At 31.2% G+C, this 22,462-nt stretch overlaps 1 protein-coding gene across 1 annotated transcript in view; it reads left to right on the top strand.

Annotated features, from left to right (window-relative positions):
- The first annotated feature begins 538 nt into the window (after positions 1–538).
- LOC125077612 overlaps positions 539–22,462 on the top strand; it is a 40,849-nt gene continuing 18,925 nt past the window's right edge. Inside the window, exons 1-2 of the mRNA XM_047689588.1 lie at positions 539–872; positions 16,241–16,377. Of these exons, the coding sequence (XP_047545544.1) occupies positions 16,264–16,377 (114 nt within the window). The 5' untranslated portion in view covers positions 539–872; positions 16,241–16,263. The remainder of the gene's footprint in view (positions 873–16,240; positions 16,378–22,462) is intronic.

Here is a 22,462-nt window from a genome sequence, read left to right as displayed (position 1 = left end):
TATTAATCGATTTTTAGTAATATTGATATATTACTTGTCACAAAGAAAAAGTATACTTATCAAATCTCTATAGTTTTTCATTTACCATGGGCTACTAAATAAATTGTGACTGTTTTCAATTGTATGTAATCATTCAAACATAAAATATAGGTACAATTATAGTAAGAAACTTACTTAAAGCTTGAATTGGAACTGGATTGCAATTGTTTCTAATTATTTTACATATAAATTATAATTTTAGATACTTTATTTTAATAATTTCAAAATCTATGTTTAGTAAACGAATATTAAAATGAACTTACAGACGTTGTTTATTCGCAAAAATAATTCACAAAAGGAATAATCACTTGTTTTGAATGAGAAATTTTATAGTCAATATCGTTTATCACTATATTATAAATAATCTCGATAAGATATTCAATCGATTTTTTTCGTTCAATTCACTCACTAGATTCTACATCTCTAGAAACTTCAAATCCCAAACGTCAATGTAACCATGCTACGTGAAAAAGTTTTTGTACTGACTACTGACATCAAATGTGCAACAAGGATAAATGAAAACATATGAGAGAGAAATAACAAAGAGGTTATGGAAACAGAAACAGTTAGCATTTAGTACTCAAGAGATACATAACAGTGTCATCTTTTAAAATTTTAGTGTTCAGATTCTTTTTATTTTGTGAACGCGATAGTATTCATTTCTTATCAATATATTTTTACTTAAAAAAGAAATGTGTATTAGTTGAAGTTATAATAAAAAAAGTTTTACTTACACTATAGAGAAATACGTTTATTCAAAATAATTTAATTGAGATGGTGTTTTAAACTTATTTCGCAACGACGCTTATATGGGAAACATATTTCTTGAAACGGTAAGTACCCTTTGTTTACTGTACTTAATTAAAATTTAAAATTCGCCGATTTTACCTTGGCATATATTTTGTGCCGCACACATGTTTTTGTTACGAATTATTTACTAAATAAGTAACAAGAAACTTTATTTCAAATAGTATAATTCTCGGAAAGTTCATTTTTAAAAATGTAATGAGCGTTTTCAATCAGAGTTGGTGAAAATTTGCTTGCTTAAATGCAAATTTATTCTGTGTCTTACAAACTTGGATTTATCTAACAATATGAATATATAATTATGAAAGTTTACGGTTAATGTATACTCATATTGTATATTTATATGAGTCAAAATATCTTAAAATTCTGGTTCTAATTACTATTCAGATTATAATACATATACGAAATAATATCTATCTCCACCTGATTAGAAAGTTTTATTGAACTAATACAGATAATCCAAATAAAACAATAAACAGAGATAACTTCTATTGGAGATAAAGATAATCTTGTTTTGTTTTAAATACATTATCGATAGTTGAATAAAGTTTTACAACTAAATATAAAGGCCCACAAAATTAGAAAAGTGTATTAAAACATATTAAATTAGTAATTTTGAACAATTTGTTTACAAAAATAATTGTAATTTCATAATGATGTATTTATTATTGCCGGGAAGAGATTGTTGTCTTAACAATAAAGCCTTCATCTTATTTGGCTGTATTTTATTATCAATCAATTAATATTTGCTACCCTTTATTAACACATTTGAGGTTTTCACAATGTGCTATACTTGTCCTTTAATTTCAAGTCTTTTCCTTGCCTTATAGCCGTTCAGATGTATACTAAGCATGTTTTTAATGTAACATACATTCAGTACTATGTATATGGTAATTGGTTTATTTTATTTTCCGAGGAAACTACTTTAAAATGTTCTCTTACATACTCATTTCACATTCAATTCGTTAACAAAGAATGTATTGAATCATTTTAATTACATGTATAAGTAGAAGGATGTTCTTATTTTGCATAGGTGAAATTGACACAATGGTACCTCTCCCTTGTTAAAGTGAAATTTCCAAAAATCTGTTCCAAGTCGATATTTATTCTATATAATAAATCTATGTTCCATATTTAAACTTCCTATATTCATCAGGGCTATGCACTTGTTAGTCAGGACAATGTTAATTCATAAATTAATTGTAAAAGTAAACTAGGTGGTCAGTAAATAGTTATCATTTATATATATTGTATACAATGAAATTTATTAGACCTTTAAAACATGACTTCCGGTCAAAACAATAATTAACACAGGAAGTTGTTGATAAAGTAATTAAACTCACTATTTAATATATGTATATACATAGAATATGACTAATGTGTACCATGTAATTATTAATTAAACTAACAGTATGTGAGTTTATGTAAATTTGTGATTAATTTAAACGACATACCTGTATCTATTGAGAGATGTAATTTCCTAATTATTACAATATTATGGTATATAATATAACAGATCAACGAAGAACAATTTTAAATATTAACAGCATATTTGACTTCAGTGAGGGATACTTGAAAATATCAGATTGTAAGAAAGTATTTATACTATATATATATTATAAAGGCAAAGTTTTAACATTAATAAAACATTCATATTTTAAAAACAGTCAAAATATAAAAGCTACTATGAACTTTTATTTTCACAAATTTAATCTGAAAATGTTATATGCGAAGCCTCAGTGTATGTCATACTGGCTTACATTATTTTTTATTATATTTTTATAACAGCAACACATCTGCAAGCCCTCCGGTTCATGGGTAGTGGTAGTCGTTTTCCATCAGGGGAGCCTCCCACACATTTGCTAGATCTTAAAAAAAAAACCCAAATAGACATTTACAGTTACTTTTAGATTGTCCTACCCTACTTGTTTCCTTTATAAAGTAAAATAACACAAAGAATATTCTATTCATTAAATAAAATTACTCTTAGTAGTTTTGTTGCTTATCTAAATGTATTCAAGACAATTTATTACATCGAGTTTTATTCTAGTCCGACCTTATACTTTTTAATTTCGATGTTCATTCTGAAACACATTTCAATTAAATTATACGCATAGTTTAAAAACATTCGTGATTGTTCTTCATTATTTGTGATCAAATGTTGCGGTATGACGTCATCGGAACAGTTTCATTGCCCCCGTTCCATATCCACTTCTAAAGGACAATAATAATTGTCGGAGGTGAGTAATGAGACTGTCGGAATTTGTAAAATATACAGCCATATCACTTAGTCAGAACAATGGTATAGGAGTAGGGGCTGGTGTCTGGCTTCAGGTCTTCATCCAATGGATTCAGATATAATATAACAGAAATCGTAAGAAAAAGAAAATCAAAATTATGATCTAGTTATTATATTATTGGCATGATAATAATTTCGAGAGATTTAAAAGGGTGTTATAATTATATCCCTTATATAATATCGTTTAACATACTTTGCTTGTATAAACGGTTTCAAGTTACTTTTCGCTATGAGAAATTATAATTATTCAATTGTTATTTTTACGCTGTTTCGATAAAAGTAAATTAGGCCAAACTCATTTCGTCTTTGTCTCTTCCATTGAATTATGCATACAAAGAGCGTTGTGATGCGAATCATCTCGTTGTTAGGAATACTGAATAACTACAAGAGAATAGTAATTATACACGTATAAAAAGAAGCTTTACCGACAAAATTAACTAGTTATTGCAATTGTTCTCTGCAATTTCGTTTTCGTAGAATATGTTTTTGTTTGTTCCAAAAAAATCGTCTTATATAATCTTCGGTTATATAATGGCTCCATACGGCTGCAAATATCGAGATCCTTGTATAATTTTTCGACCGCGGTGTCCAATTATAAAGAGTACGCGGGAAATGGGGCAAAAATGTGTACACAGGTGTACTATCTGTTCCTACCTCTTAAAGTTCGTCTGTGTTCGTTGGGATGGCAATACGACACGCCGGAAAGAGATTAGGCACTAGATCAACGGTTTTTCGTGATTCGCTATAATTCAGAACATGAATCATTTGCCAACAGAACATGAACCTTCAGATCTGCTAATAAAATCAAATTATACTTTATTCGAGCTGTCTTTTACAAGCACATTGTATTGTAATTTTTTGTATGTAATGTAGGATCTAATAAGAAAAACCAGCAAGATAATCAGCACTTACTCTTTTCCAACGTGTGCAATAAATGGCTAACGGAAATTATAATTTGTTCTTATATTATTCTATAGATATATTTTAGATGCATTTTAATATATTAACTGCAAGCGTTATTTTATTGCGTTCTGGCATTTGGCTAAATAATATAACCACATATAGTTCAATTGATTATAATTAGTTAATTTTCGAACGGGGCCGGAGAAAGTGAAAATGTTAAAAGACACGCTTTGTAATAAAACATGAAAAAACCTCTTCCTTTTCTTATGTCGGCTAAAAATTTCTTACAACCTCGATTTCCATCACCAAACCGGAAGTGAAATTTACTCTAGAAACAATTATCTTGTGCAATACAACGATATTTATGATTAGGTCTGCATGATTGTTTTAATCTCTGAATTTTCCACGATTAGGAATGTTTTGATTATGTGTAAATAAAATGTTGTAGGTACATTCATGTTGTTTTCAAGCGAATGTAGTGTTATTCGATATATTGAAATTTGAACGGCAACAATATGCTGTTCTGTAAGATGACACGATATCATAGATTTATTTGTATCGTAATGTCATTTACTCCTATCTAATATCTAAAGGAATTTAAATATATGGTGGTTTATTAGTTTTACAGTATATTAAATAATTTAGTAGTTCTAGAATGTACTCGAATAACACAGAAATTCCGTTTCCGATTTCAAGAGTTAGCCGATAAAGTTACAGGCACAAGGGACGTACTATCTTATCCTACGTTTGGAGGCGCATTGGCTGGAGCCAGGAATGTCATGAATAATATATCCTAACAAGAGTCCGGTGTTATGGACTGTGTCCACTGCCGGTCTACCTGCCTAAATTAGTTAAGTTAGGTTCTACATGAAATGTTATAGAGAGTACAGTGTCGAGACGGTCCATAAGAATTCGTTTCTCCAAAGTGTTAGACCATCAATGGCATATTTTAGTTTTATAATTAATTACTATATTAAATAAATATAGTTGTGGCTTTATTGATAGTTTATACACATAGCTAATAAATAATAAACTACACTTCACAAGTCACCACAAACGAATTAATATTGACACGGTAACGCAAACGTAATGTGGGTTATAAAGCGTCTAGCAAAAAAATTCCATGCGGACCGTTTGAGGAGTCGTATGTCATTTTTACGGAGAAAGTTTACTAGAAACTAGGAGTCCTAGATAGACTGCGGATGCAGTTTTCAACATGACATTGAGTTGTGTCAAAATTGACAACTAGATTTGAAGAATTGAATAAGTGATAGAGCTTATAGAGTAATGTTTGCAAAAAAATGTTTATTGTTGCATATTAAAAGAGGTTCGCTTTCTCTCTGCGAATAATAGGAGACTACATATCTGTTACATGGATTAAATATAACCTGTATCCGTGATCATATTAGTTATGCCATTATATGTGACAGAACCCCCGTTATATGACTATATATATTCTATTTTAAATCTAGTCAACTTATATCAGTGTAGTGAAATGAAACCCTCAGCGGGTTGGTGAATTTCTACAGAACACACCCGAAATCACACATCAAATCAAACGGACCGTGTTTAGTCCGTGTTAAATTTAATATGTATTTTAAGAAAATATACTTATTTTGTAAATGTTTGTACGTTTAGCTTAAATTTAGCAGTTCGAATTTGGTAAGAATAATCTTTATCTATGATATAATCACAAAAAATGACAGTGATTGATCCTTGATCATGTGTATTACGAAAATCCGGTAGATTTATCTTTGAGAGCATATATATGCAATTAAAACTATAAATAACCAGTACCGTATTTAATAAATGCTCTTGCGCTAGGAATGTTTACATAATTTTTTATATGTAAATTTGTTAAACGATAATTTCAACTTTTGCTAAAACTACAATGTTGACGGAAATGTTTCCGGTTCCTTCATAAAGAAAATAACCTTAACCTACTGTCAGCCTACTCGGCTTTGTTACCGGAAGGGTTTCCGAGCTATCTTAAAAGAATAAACATACAACAACTGGTATTGCATTTCGTTTCGCACATTTGTATTTGTTTCGTACAACTTTTCTCACCATCAACAGAATTGCGTTTCGTTATACGGCTTTTTATGTACTTTTAATGTGGCAACAATATTGTCTTAATTCTTAACTTCTTTAAAGAACTACTTTATATGAAATTATTGTCAATATCTTGTAAGCGAATAAATAATAAGTTATAAGAGATATATTTTGTAATAATCAGTAAATATATTTTGGGAAGTAGGTAAGTATCTAATGTAATAAGTGACAGTCCATTGGTGTCTCACTGTGTTCAAAGTCCCATATGCTTCTAAAAATAAAGTACGAAGCATGTTTCGCCACCACAAATTCACTGCTTCATAGTTGAGTAAGATTTGAATTATGAATGCAACACGCCGTTGACATTTAATCTTTTCCATTTTATTTATTTTTATGCAAAGAAAATTTTAGAGTGTCCTGGAGAAATCCGACGTAACCGACCTCCCCGGTCGTTTCCGCCATCCATCTTAGGCAATTTACTTCTAGATAGAATCATAAAACCGAATCGGTGAAAGCTAAATTGAATTTAATCTCGATTTAAATGATGATATGAAAGGACTTGTAATATAGATAAGCTTGATGCAAACTCAAAATCATTGTTGATTTTCAAAATTAGGTCCTGATTATAACTGTAAATTGTAAATATTTAATAGTACTTACGATAAAAACGGAGTGTTTACTTTCACGTATGTGAAAAATTGCTAAATTCATTGTGTGATTAATTGCTAAATTCACTTCATATAAGTGATTCAAGGAAACGGTAAAATGTATATTCCTCGAATGTATGGCTTCCTCTTTTCTGTAATAGATAGTTTATAAGGCTGTAGATTCTAAAGTTCTCAGTACTAGCTCGGGCTATAAAAGTTATTATAGGTAGCTTTTCCCTTCCGTGCCTGGAAAAGTACAAAAAACAGTATTGCGTCTATTTTTTTTTATTTTTTCCTATCAGATTTGCTTACCTATAGTTCAGTCGTACAGTAAAACCTAATAACAAATCGGAAGGGAACAAGTAAATATTCGTTATATCAAGTAATTCGTTAAACTGAAGTTTGTGAGGATGTTGAGGTTAGGTTGGTCTAAAAATCGTTATAAAGAGTTAAAAAAAATATTTTATTCACCTCAACATTACGTACTTATCTTCTTATAGCGAACGACTTCTACTAATAAATGATAACACATTGTTTATCAAATATCTGTATGTTTTTTCTATTTAAAAACAATTAGGTAGGTAACAAAGATTTTTGTTAGTAAATTTATATAAAGGTTTTGAGTTTACAAAATTCTATAATTATAGGTATTTACACTTTTTCTTGATAGTTGAAAATTCGTCATCAAGAGGTTGTTTGCAAAAAATTTCGTAATGTAAAGGGATATTTTACATTTTCTCTTATGGACAATTCAAGGGGATTACCAAGAATTTGTTAAAACGAGGAATTCGTAATATTGTGGTACGTTATATTAAGGTTGCACTGTAGTTAGGATGAAGGTATATTGTAAGTGGCTACAAATGGAAGGAATAGTGGCTGTTTGCATAAAATCTAGTGCACTGTAATATTTTCTATGATGTAGGTTAGTTTCCCATGAAAATAGGGCCGTGGCAGAAATCTACCAAGAGGTCATCACTTTCCGCAAGTCTTGAAACATATCGACGTTAATCGTAAATAATTGTATTTAATATCTCGAATACAATATCTGATTAAGATAATACAATGGCATTTTTATTTAACTGCAATAAAAGTTTCATCGATGTTAGGCGATGACGTAAGTTTTTTATTTTGGGATTCATTCGACTTAAGTCGCGCTACCTATATGTTGACAGTACTATGCCAGAAATATACAACACCCCAACGACACGACGATCAAAGGTTTTATCTTACTTAAGAGAGAGAAAATCGGTATTATAGAAGAGGAAGAAAATCATAAAAAACAAACATAGTATTTATATTCTGATCTTTTTACGACTAAGATCCCTCATGCTTTAACGCCTTGATTCCGATAATTTTTTTGTTAATTGACTCCTTGAATTTACGGGAACCGAAAATGTGTGAACAAAACTATTGTAAAGTATGAATTCGGTATCTTGTAAAACTCTAACATTATAAATATAAGGATCAATTAGTATCTTAAATATATTACATTGATGCCTGTGATAATTATAGAATTCATAAAACATTTATTAGTCGTATAATAATATTTTGATACGTATTGCGAGCGCGTTATCACAAACGTTACGAAAGTCAAGCACATTTCACGTGATACACAAAAACATAAATGTTTTACCTTTGTTAGGTATGTAGAAAAGACCTGTGAGCTGCTTTTGCGGTTTTCTGATAATTTCTTTGTTTCTATAAATTCTGATAAGTTTCGTCGACGTTCATAACGCCAATATTTTGTTGTTGGAATAGAGTTTACGTCCTTTGGTGCATAAAAGTTAATTGTCGTTATTTACTGGGGTGCGATAACAGTTCAATACTACTTCAGTATTTTTGGTTAATTTACATTGTACTGTGGTAGTCCATTGATGGGAATACAATGATAATAACATCGACGAAATAAAAGCATTTGACAAAATAAAAAATATTGGTTATGTGGTATTTAAGTTTCGTCATGTGTTGACAATTGGCAATACGAACGTAAACTCTGAATCATGTATTTCATTCAATAATAAAATATAAATTTTATCTTTCTCCACTACTTTTCCATGTAAACTTTAACAATGGCAAAACTCGAAACTCCGAGTGCTCAATACGCTTTTAAAATTTAATATACATACATATGTGTTTAAGCTTTATTCATATTATTACATATATTGAGATTCGTTCAAGATTTGTATGAGTATTGAGGACATTATCCTACAGACCACTTCAAAGGCGGAAAAAGCTATCTAAACAATTTTCACCTTGAAATTATATGACATTGGAGGTTTGTTATTTATTAGCAAGGGACTGAATGATTTGCTTAAGTATCAATATTACTTTAACTAATGAATGATAAATGATATTTAATTCTATTGAAAGAATATAGGCATGATCTAACATTAATAAAAAATTGTAGGTAGTGTTTTTTTTTTGTAAATATATAATTACAATGTATAACAATTACTTTTAACTTATAATTAATCTTCATTGCTTATGTGTCAAATCTAATAGTATCCAATATCTAATCTAACAAATTCATTATAAAGTCTTCAAGTATGTCCGTTTAACTTCTTTTTATTCCATAACTATGACGAAATAATAAGTTCAACTGAATGTCAAATCGAGAAAAAATGGCGTTACGTGTTGTTATCGAAACTTGATTAAATTTAAAATGGATTGTGTCTTTAATTACATCTAAACTGCTCAAAGATTGTTTGGTAATCGGTAATAAAAAGAGCTGTCTACGTCTAGTAAATTGCATGGATTTTTCATTTATTCAAAAGAAAATATATTATTTATCCTATCAAATGTGCGCAGAGACCTACAATTGCAAGATAACATATCTCATACAGTTGTTGCAATATGATAATATATAATAATTATGAACTTTCTTACCAACGACAGCAAACATGCAATGAGACACCGGCGAAGAGGCCACAATGGCGACTACCTAATATTCTGATAATACAGAAGATGATCTGATTATACAGTGTACAGATAGGCCGATTACTAGACAGTCGTAGGAATCCAGAATCCCACCTAAATATACTTTCTGAGGCGGTGAAGATGTAATCTGGAATCTATGACTGATTCATGTTTATAATGCATATGAATGTCATCAAAAATATATTATTACTTAAAAGGCACGGTCCAAAAAAACCAGAACCCAACAAAACTGAGCGTACTGCTTGGTGGTAGAATGTATGATAAGTGGGGGGTACTTACCCAGACGGGCTTGCACAAAGTCCTACCACGTTACCACCGGCTTAGAATGTAAATTCTGTTTATAAGAACCGATTAGAAACCAAATAGTTAATTTCTTTTTTATAATTCTGTGGTTTCTGGACGAGTGCCAGAATACCCACTAAAAACCAGTGTTTACCTTCAACGTTGTGTTACGTCACGGGATCGCTTGCCCATACTACCGTATCATCTCGAAAGTTTAAGTCGTTATCGAAAGACAAGTCTCAAAATGACAATAATTACATATAAATAAAATATTAACGATTTCTTACACCGAAAATGCGTTCAAATGCGTTAAAGGATTCAAGGACTGTTCCGGTTCCTCTTTAAAGTGAATATGTGAGATTTGAATTTGAGCATTAGCAGACACTCCAGTAGGTTGTTTTTACAATGCCGGGCAAATTCTATCATTACAGGTCGCGCACTGTAATGCTCACTCTTCTAAAGGCTCGTCGTTAAAGGCTCTCATTGAGTGACCGTCGAAGATAGAGCCCCGTGTTTGTTATTACTGGTTCGTTCACCCTTTAAAGTGGTACGCAATCTTTGACGATGACTAATTGATGAGCGGTACCCCCCGAAAACGAGTTCGCACAACGCTCTATCCCCTATGTAATTAGCTGTAATTTTATCATTTGTGTTAACGATATTGTCCTCTACGGTTAATATTTTAATAATTACGTACAAACATAACTGCGTTGCTGTTTTATTGTATGTATACATGATTATGCAGTCCGCAGTTGTTTACAGACATCATCAAAGGTCATTGGCCTCTAATATCGCGAGTGATTTTTGGCGCTGCTATTATAATCACATCGAAGAATATTAAAAAATAATTTCAAGCTATATTGTATATTCGTGGTTATGCCATACTTATTATTCCTTACGTATTAGTCAAGATTATATGTTGCATTTAAAATTTGAGTATAACCCGTAAAATATATTACCGTTTATTTGGGTATTTTAGAATAAAGAAACTACTAAACCAATAGAAAATACGTCGAAGTTGTTCCAGAAGTACCAGCAGGTTTTGGTGAAGGTTTTAGTATATAATATTACTAAATTCAAGGTGCGGGTTCCCTCTTAATTTTTTATATTTTTTAATATTCATTTCGGGTTGGACATTGGAACAAACTATGTATGAATTGTTCTTTGTTCATTTACTGATAAAAAATATGGCCAATATGTTGGTAATTTGCCAAATGACAGGCAATATCATGGCTCGATTGTATGACGTCATGTAATGCGAGTTGTGCGGTATACGACTGATATTTCGGTTTTTTTTTTTTCGTTAAAATAATCTCAATATTTTTGTGGCTTTGTGCCTTAGTCATTTTTATATGTGCCTAAATACTTTGTTATCCATATAGCTAGTCTTAATTATTACAACAGATTATACTTAATTATGTTATTTACTTCTGAGCGCTCGAAAGACATTAAAATAGATTTATAGGTACTTAAATCTCGATAGCGTCTTTTCATAGCGTTCTTAATGTTACTAATATTTTAAATACGAAGATTTTTTTGTATGTTTGTTAGCGGGTTTTCATTCAATTTGGCATAAAAGCGGAATTTTGCGTGATTTCATTCGATAGTCCGTAATCTTAAATATATGTACTTATGTATTCGTATTCTACGTTCCCAAATATCGTTCATCAGACTATACAGTTATTGTTGGTACCTGCGCGAATATTTCCGTCATGTCATTAACATAACATTACATGAAATAGATCGGGTGCAAGTCGTATCTGATAATTATTCTTTAAATCAATTAATAGCTAATAAGACGTTTTCAAGTGTAAGTTTTTGTTTACATGAAATTTCGCTGTTGCCTATTAAGGAGTTTCTTCTTCTAGAGCCAATCCTGAGAGTACAATCCGGTCATACTTATAGTTCTGTTCACTCACGAAGGCGTCCTTCTATCTTAAATTATTATTGGCAGGCGTATTATCGTATGTGTGTGTGAGAGTCGTGCTTACAATGTATTTTAGTGTGCGTGAGACGACTAAGAGTACAGACAGCAAAAAAATATAAAACGGATTATATTTGTTAACTTAATTTAATAAGGTAATTGAACTTGGAGTAGGAAGCGTCGTCTCGTAAGTGCACTGGACCACGAAAACGCTGGCAAAATTTTAACCCTGTAGGAAGGAGTGGAGTAGGAGTAAGTAGTTCTAAACAATCATTGCAAGATAAATATAAGCTTGTATAAAGACATTCGCAACGCATATCGAACTTTATCTAGTTATCAATAAAGAAAGCATTAATAGCGAAAAGTATTTTTCATTTACGCCGAGCGAATCAGACGGGTGACTACCGTTGAGCTGTTGACCAAGTTCACGTTACTTTGTACCTTTGTATATTACTGTTGTTAATATTCAACAAATTTTGCTTGCGTCTGTTAAAGTACAATGCAATTCTGAGAGAACTCACTGAGAAATGTTCAAAACAGACGTACGATGATTCCTGATTTTGATTCGTGTATCATCTAATTCTGTTGTAATTATTGTTGTCAATATCGCTGATCACTTTCGATCATATTACGATAGTGTTTTGCGGTGAGTTTGGAGTTTATTCTCATACAATTATCATTCCAAAATTAAATTATTTACGCTAATTTCCTAAGGTGATTTTGTAGTTGAATATTAAAAAAATGTTCTTATTGTTGGTAATATATACCAATGTTTTTAAATATTATAAAGTGATATGGATAAGCATTAAATAGAACATGTAATTTTTAACTAAAGATTATGAGTTTGTGCAAATACCGTAAACCACTAGTGGTGATATGAATGGATTAACGAGTATAATTAAAATACGACCATATTCATTCTCAAGTCAACAGTCATAAATATAAAAATAATGATAATTGATTTCTAAACAATGAGTACACCTTTTAATGTAGTGCTTTAAACGATGACATTGTATTTTATAATATACGATAACCGTTGTGTAATATTATCGCAAAATAGTTATTAAAATTGTAGTCTTCATAATAATTATATGCATTTCATGTACTTAAAGATAAAGATAAAGGTTGAAAGTCACATATTGGATAATTATGTGTTTATCTAGCTGAGTGATTTTAGTGAGACGTCGCCGTTCGTCCACCTGTCAGACTATAAATTTATGGTATCATCATGGAGCCACTGACTGTAATCAAAATTTTTAATTTCATATTGTATATATATATATGAAACGGAATAATATTTGTTTTCGAAACATTTTTCTTTTAATATATATATATATATATATATATATATATATATATTAAATGTTACTTATTAATTTTGAGACATTATCTGGCGAATCAAACGTTGTTAACACTTGTTTTAGTCATTGCTATTGATGTAATTTCATAGTTGGCACAGATTCGGACTTGGTTTCCCACGTCTATTTTAGTCGCTATTACCGCTCAATTTTATACAGATTCCTTCATTCGGAATATTATTGATGACTAAAAGACTATTCAGAAGTTAACCTTTAAATATAATGGCGTTTTACGTATAAGATTACCTGTAAGTAGTAGAACTTTTGCCTTGATAATTATGTAATGTAATTTATTTTTTATTTTGGATGTAATGTTGTATCTACTGTTCCGGCTGTCCTAATGAAAATAAAATAAGTTATGAAATACACACACTTGTCATGTCAATAAAGCGGGGAAGCAACTGCGAAGTTCAGCTATTTTATTTCAGGAACCTCCAAAAACGCTGCGTCTTCTCGTATAAGTTTTACGTACATATATTGATTTAGAAGTCTTTCAGAGAGGCATTAAATTAATGGTCTCATTGACTATCATACATGACAGAAATAAGTGAACCCTCCGCGCTAATAAAATGAATTAAAACTATCTGACATGTTGGCTTGGTCTATTTGTTATATTTTAACGTAGATACGAAAATAATCTTTAAAAGGAGTACAAGTAAAAGTTACATTATCAGGTTTGACTATGAATACAATTATTTTCGATTATATTAAGTCAATGGCATTGTCTCCATTATCGGCGTAATCATTTCTTTAAAGACTCACGGAACAAAGTTGGTGCCAAATTTTCCGGTATTTTAATTTTTGTCTTGCGGCATCCCATTAATATTTTACAGTAACGTAAAGCCCAGGAAGACCATGAAAATCATATCATGTATTTCAAAGAAGATTGTTAACGAAGAAGTTGTTTATGTCGAGCAGAAAATAATTTCAATAACTTATCGCAAATAGAGCGAAGATATTTTGCAATTATAGCAAAAATATTTTGTTCAAATTGTTTGTTGACAAAGAATATTCCAGAAATTATAAATACCTCTTATCATAAAGACAAGTATTGCCATTCCCACGTATGTTTAAAGTTGTATTATTGATTATAATTAAACTGAATGCATAAAGTTTTTCAACAGGATTCCTTTACCCGAATTTAGTTGTGTTTGTTCAATTAATTTAATCTTAATTCATGCCATGGTTATTTCATACTAAATAATGGTTTAAAGTGACGTACATTTTAACAGATTTAGATGTCTATAAACATTGTTTTAATAATTTAGAAGTCATTGAATTCAAGAGCCACGAAGCAGAGTCCGTAAAGCATATTCAATGGTTTTGCGACTGTGGTGTGCGAAATACGTGAGGCGTGTTGTAAGATGTAGGCGAAGAGATTGTACAGCGTGAAAGATAGAGTTGTAACGACAACAATACACTGGCTAGCAGAGACACCAAAATAAAACCCAAATAATAAAATAAAATATTTATTAAATTTTAATGAAATTGATATATTAAATTTATAATAAAAACAATATTGGTGTCTCGACGTCTGTACAAGATTCTGATATCAGAATTTATTTTCTTTGTATCTATTATGTTCGTTTATGATTCATTAAAAAACATAACTGAGGTACCTAGTTATTGTACCATAGATTAGGATGAATCGTATCCGCGCGAACTCGGGGCGTGTAGACTAGCCACTCACAGTTTTTTTCTAATAATAGCAAAAATATCTTGTTTCTAATAATAGCAAAAATATTGAAAAAAGTTTTCTATTTGAAACAATGATACAAAGGTACGCCCACCTATCGCATTTTCAATGGAATCCTTTTTAAAATAATTCAACTTTATAAAGTTAGAAATTGATTTATTCAATGAACATGAGAAACAGTTCAAAGTTGTATACTGTTGGCCCATTTGTATTCCTTTGATAAGCATTTTGAAGAGTATTGTGACAATGGCTCCACTTGATTATTATCGCGTGTGTTTAGTCGTAATATCGCAATCGCTTAGGTACTTTAGACTATCGAAACAGAAACAGGAATGTGGAGGGGCGAGTCATTGCTCTCCAAACGCTATCAACCGCTGAATCTATTGACATTCAATATATTCATTTAATAAATAAACATTATTCATTTTTTTTAAATTACTAAAAATAATTATATTTACGGCTGAATACGCCTTTACCTTTGTTATGCTTGATGTTTTCCACAACGAAAAAAAAAACTTAAAAATTTGTTGATATCAAGTATTATGTGTTTGCTTGTTTATATTTTGAGAAATGTAATTAATAAAATATTAAGGAATGATTATAATTAACGTATTTATTGAAAATTTGGACTCTTAAGATACAAATATTTTAAGAGCATGTCTTGACCTCGCGCGAGACGCGTCGCACGTGTTGCCGGCTCGATGTAGACCACGTGTTAGTTGCGTGATTTTCTCTGCCTCTGTCATGCTATATACCGAGATTTGTATTTATAAAAGTGTACCAGTGTAAGTGTGCGCCTTGCTTGCACGTTAACATACAATCGCACATTTCGTATCACGAATGTCGATAACTCTTCACTCGTAGGCTTTTTAATCGATTTCTGATTGACACAGCTAAGAATTGTTATTTATTCTATATCTATTCGATTGTTTTCATTTTAAAAAAACATTTATACAATCTAGTAACGATAAAAGTTATTTAAAGCAAGATTATAATAATTATTGATTTAATAGTTTAATTCTTTGGAACGAGGCCAGTTTCTATAAACATGTTACTCCCTAGGGTTCTGTAAAAATAGTAAGTTTTCAAACCGATGCTAAGTGTACTTCACGAAGGAGGGTTCCGTTATGAATTATAAATTTATTAAAAACTTATTTAAACATGTTTTTGTCGATATTTACTTTTTGTTGAGTCGTGGTTTTCTGGCTTATTTTTAGCCTAAATTGATTAAGAAATAAACGTATATTTAATTACGTTTTACTGAATGTATAATGTAAGTATTATTACTTGTTACAGATTCGTAGGTGACAAAGGCCAAAATGACGGTGGAGAAAAGCAAAGGGACAGAGAAGAAGGCCCCGCCGGCGACACAGAAAGTAGCACCGGACGGCGGCTGGGCGTGGATGGTGTGCCTGGGTGTGAGTTTAGTTAATGTGAGTATCACAATTATAGCACTAGCTTGGACACGCAGTTTCACCATTATGCATTATACTAGCTGCTTTTCCCGATTTCGTCCGCATGAATTATATCGCAGCGCCAAATACCGGATCTAATCTAAACCATCGAGGTAAAACTCAAGTACAGACAAAAAAGTCATAGAAATCGGTCTAACCGTTCAAGAGTTCAGTAACACAACACGTACAGAAGATTTTTATATATGTAGTGTCGCTGACGTATAAACGGACGAAACGTACGTATAACCCTAAGGGTTGTTAAAAAAGTTGTGCTGAGTTTCTTCCGCTGGCTCTCCGTCTCGGTTGTATTCTTTTCTGAACCTGTGGTTTGACTATGAATAATTATGTTTATTTAAGAGGAAACCTTCATGTGGCCGAATTTTATTGAAATTCTGCCACATGTGTATCCAACCTGCATTGGAGCGTGGTGGAATAAGCAAACCTCGTCTACTCGACTCAGTCTCGATAAAATATAAATTAGGATAATAATTAAAGGAAATTAAAAGGACTTTTATTAACAAGGGAGCTTAGCAAAAGCAGTCGATGTTTTTCCAAACGTCTCGTTCCGTTTGAAGGCGAGATAAATGTAAACAACAACCACGTGACGGGTCAATTAGGGTTAGCGTTGAGCGCTGAGCGTAATGTAAAATAGATTGACCTTTCTCTAAATAATTAAATAATATCTATATTTGTGAACTATTCAGTACAAAAAAATTAACTTTTTAATCGTTACTTTTGCCGAAAATTAATTTAAAAAAATTCGTTTGGCTTTGTATATATATAATTAGGTACCATCCACTCATCACATATTCTAACGTCAAGCAGTTATAGTTAGTATTGTTGTGTTCAGGTTTGAAGGATGAGTGAGCCAGTATAAGGTCGGTGACTCGTTAACTACGTAAGGGATGTTAAGTATTATACCAATGTCATTGGCCGTTGGTGACCACTTACCATTAAATGGCGCTTTTGCTAACCTGACTACCCAATTTAAATAAGAAAGTCTTATTACTTTTTTAATATTTTTCTTTTTATGATAATTCAAATATGATAAGTTCTTTGTTATATTTATAGTATAAAGTCAATAATATATTCTATGTTATATTTATGATATGATATTTTACTAATAAGCAAAGTCAATATTAATTGGATTGTATATAAATCTTGATTAATTAAAGCATATAATGAATAAAGATTAAAAATATCGAAATTCACACAGAACACAAACGTCAAACGCGGGGAGCGATAAAAAGATAAAAAAATAATAATATATCCATTTTATATCAGTCTTGAGTATTTTTGTTATAAAAGTCACCTCGGTCTACATATTTAAGATGTTCCCAACGTTGTGTGGGTCTCTGTGCCAAAAACGTGATCACGAATCTATTATGGGGCACTTAAATAGGTACTTTATAAGAAAATATGTTAAGTTAGTTTATATTGTTATATATGAAAATTAACCTGTTTTAATACGTCTATTATGTATATAGTTATTTTATACAATTAGGAAACAACTGACCTTTTTACTCTTGACTGCCTCAGAAGGAGTTTGTCGGCTGTATGTTTATTTCTTTAGCACACTCTAGGTTAATGGATAGACGGTTTTTTTTTTAAATTGGGAGCGTGATAGGGAATTGACGAAGATAACGATTATAAGAAAATTGTATGTCGGTTATAAACAGTCATTTGGTTTTTCTTGGAACAAACAGTATTTAAAAGTCGATTGCAATTTTTTTTTATAGACTACCCGTTAAGATGGGTGCTATCGTCAATGTTTCACTAACCTGGGAATGTAGAGTAGCTTTGTTCATTTTTATTTTGTAATATTATGTCGATTTAAAGTACTTATGTTTATTTAGATTTATTTAGATGTGTATAAAAATAAACAGTAAAGTTTATTTTTTAAGTTTATTGCTGCATTTTAAATATTTTTGTTAAAGTTACAAAGTTACCGATCTTATTAAGTTTCTGAGTGACGAATTTTACAGTAACAACATTTTTGGTCTTATATTGACGTAAAAATAAAAAAAAAGGTTTTAAATTAAAATTAATTTGTTGAAAACCCACACCTGACTCGCAACTTTTTTTTAATTTAAAGGTTTTATTTTTATTTTATTAAATTTTGGCTGTCAGTTTCGTAATTGGGTCACTCGAAGGTAAGCCACCGCCAATGACTACATTGGTTTTGCAATAAATATTAACCATCCTCCAACAACCTTGGAAGGTTAAAAGCCGAAGCCTTTGTGCCTGTTTGGAACACAACAGTATAAGTAGTGTTGTTTAGAGACAGAATATGACGTGATAAGTAGGTGGAACCTAGCTAGATAGCCCTACTATCTAGTAAATGCCAATAGTTCCCTAACTGAAAAACGACTCAACCAATATACATATAACTTTTACCAAAAGATGCAGAGCTTTTTGGAGGGTCTGGTTTATAAAACACGTAAGACAAGTCGCCGGTTTTCCTTTTTAATTTATACAAAATTAAGAACAAATGTCTATGAGTTCCAAACATTTCATATCCATAACTGACTTCATTTTATAGATAAAAAAGTTAACTACAAAAAAAGAGAAATATTTGATTCGTATGATTGTGTTGCCAATATATTATATAACTTGTATACCTATTGAATCGGCTTCGTTAATGTGACGTATAATATACATATAAAGAAACATCGGAATCTTCCACAAAATTCGATTCGACATGACGTCACTGCGCTTCTCTCAATAACTTGAAAATGAGTTAAGTATATTTTAGCCGACTTCAAATAGGAATGATGTTGTCAATTCGAATGACTTGTTTGCGTTTGTTTAGCAAATAATGTTGAATTTTATGTCTGGAGAGTAGCATACTTAAAATTTAAGTGAAGGTAAATCGATGTTTATTTTTTTATTGTGGCATTTTTTTGTGATTACCGGATAACATTTATTTATAAATTTGTTTATAATATATTAAAGAGTACTAATAGAATACTTATTCATCGATTAGTTAACATGTTCCTTTATTATTATTTTCGTTATAATGAAACTTGGCTTAAATCATCTTTTTAACTTGAACATGAATTAATTATTTGATTGGGTAGGTATCACCCACTCATCAAATAAACTACCGCCAACAGCAGGATTCAGTATTGTGTTTCTGTTTGAAGTGTGATTGAACTAGTGTATAACATCTTAGTTACCAAGGTTGGTGGCGTATTGCCGAAGTAAGATATTATGTTCCTATGTGTCCTACAGTGCCATTGTCTATGGGAAGACTACTTTCCATCAAGTTACATCATAAGAAAAATTACATAGATACGCGGACTAAATGTAAAATTAGTAAAATTATTGTATTCTGAATTGTGATTGGTTCTTAATAACATAGTACGTATACACTCCAAATAATTTGGAACTCCATAAGTAAATTAAATAGCAAGTATCCGTTAAATTAATTACTACATTGTGTTAATGAGCGTGGTAAAACAAGTCGATCCTAGATAATGGTCCGTGTAATCGTTGTCAATTTAGTTACTTTACGTATGTATTTTGTATTGAACTTCCTCGCGTGTCCGCTGTCTATCAAACTAATAATAATTACGGTTGCTTAACCGCTCGTCGGCTTGGAGTCATGTGTTCCTCAATGACACAATTATTACTTATACGCATCGCTGTTGAAGCATTTGTTTTGATGTTCACTGATTTTATCATTGATATCACGTGGACTTATCGATAGAGTGCTTGTTATTGTTTTAACTATCAATATACTGTATATATTTGACATGACCTAGTGGATAGATTGCGTTAATTTTAAAAGAACCGCGGGTTTGATATCCCGATTTTTGCTATGGATTATTTCATGCTTAAAGATGAAGGTAAACCATGATGAAACCTCCATGCGGATGATATTCTTACACACGTACTTATATCGTCTATCATCAGTCCGCTCCAAATCGTATTCGTAAGAGACCTTTGCTGTTACTTTTAGGTAATGCAAGAACATTCAATTCACGCTTGTTTCGCCTTGTAAACTAAAAGTTTCTCCGAAAACCGATGATTCTTCAGATATGGTTTATATGTATTTTTTTCTAGTCTTTACGTTTTCTTTGTAATGCCGTTTGGCATTACAAAGAAAACGTATTAATAAATAGTATAGATGTAGTAGAAACAATTTAATTGACTCGTACTGATTTGTAAAGTCATCGACGATGATAATTATATAAGATACCACCAGTATGTTTTATTCGCGTAATATTTTTTGTTCAGTAACAATTTATCGGATAATAAATAGTTTTTTTTTTTGGCAGCATCACCGTCGATTTAATCAGTTTTATTATTTTCAAACTCTTTCTTTTAAATGAAATAAAATAATCGATTATTTTTAACAATAATCGGCTTAAAGATTCATTACGTTAGTAACGAATCTTCCTCTAGTTCCTTTTAGAGTTGTCACATAATTAAACTGATTTACATAATAATAAGGATACGCAAATCGTTATCAGATAGTATTTAATCTTGAGGGATTTAATCAAATAATATTTGTAATATCTATAACATTATGCAACTGTGTAAAAGAGTAACTACTGACTTTAATGTCGGTTCTTCTGTACTTGGTGGCAGGGCTTTGCGCTAGTCCGTCTGGGTCATCAGTCATCAGATATTCTACCGCCAAATACCAGTACCCAGTGTTGTTGTGTTTCGGTTTGAAGGGTGAGTGAGCCAGCGTAACTATAACCACAAGGGACGTAACATCTTAGTTCCCAAGGTGGGTGGCGATGTAGGGATTGATTAATATTTCTCACAGCACCATTGTCTATGGGCGTTGGTAACCAATTACCATCAGGTGGAACATTTGCTCGTCCACTTAAATATATCATAAAAAAACTACATTGCGAATCGGTAGTAGATTTTTTATTAAAAATTATTATGTATATTAACGATTTAAAAACGGACTCGTACGAGTCTGTTTGAATAAAGTATATTTTGGTTTACTATACGAAAATCACCCATTGCTTACTCACTATGAGATGTTTCGTTACAAACATAAGTATTATCTATCCTATATCAAACATATCAATACAACTGAGTCAATTGAAATGTTTTATTGAATAAATCAATATCGAAGAAACAATAGTGATCTTTTTCCAATAGCTCTTTTCCTCCCAGCCATTGTTCCTATTGATTGCATTCGTCAAGCACAACCTTCTAGTTAATTAGTAGAAATTATTGTAATACAGTTTTAATTAATTCAAGACACTCGTTTGATCTTGAATTTCATCATTAAAATACAATCGATGAATTTATTAGTCTTGTCGGTAACCGATGATTCCGGTAACGGTAAGCAGCGGCCTGATTGTTTTATCGTTTGTCAACATCACTAAATGACAATTTAAGTAAATATGTATTATATGGGGGATATTTGCAAAAACATTAACTTTCTGTTGTTTAATAACCATATCTAATTAAAAACCGTTGTAGTCTAGTTTCCATACGTTTTTGGTAATATATATTAGTAACGACTCCTGTGAGGCGTTTCGAATTTATCATTGTAAGTGTACGTTAATTCAAACTTACACCAAGTATTTACATTGTGTGCTGGAATGTACAAATATGGTAGTATTTTGCTCCACTTGTACAAATATGGTAAATAATTCATACAATTTTAAAAATAGAATCTCCTGTTTTCTCTTTTTATAGGTATTTAATTGTTCATGTAATGAGTCCAGTAAAGCAAACATTTGCACTATTGTCTGTATATTTTGACATATTTAATTTATTTGCGAGTTTAGTCAATTTGGGGATGCGAGGACGTCCTATTTGCGAATACACCAAACATTTGATCTAACAATGCGACGCTATTATGCTAACTGACCTTTTACTCGAAATTAATGTCGTATTAAATCATTGTTATAATTTTAAACGACGTTTACATAGCTTGCATAAGACATTTGCTTTATTTATACTCCAGTTCGTAAATAATGCAATAGGTTATTGCTACGCCTTTTCCAAGGGCGTCCTCCCACGCCAGTGGAGAGTGAAGCAACGCAGCCGTGACAACAGATTTAAATAACGTAATCGTAGTCGTAAC

The sequence above is a fragment of the Vanessa atalanta genome, chromosome 4 (genome assembly GCF_905147765.1).
Source record: "Vanessa atalanta chromosome 4, ilVanAtal1.2, whole genome shotgun sequence".
NCBI classification, from domain to species: Eukaryota; Metazoa; Arthropoda; class Insecta; order Lepidoptera; family Nymphalidae; genus Vanessa; species Vanessa atalanta.
The sequence above is the reverse complement of the archived record's forward strand: the minus strand, read 5'-3'. Positions and strand labels throughout refer to the sequence as shown.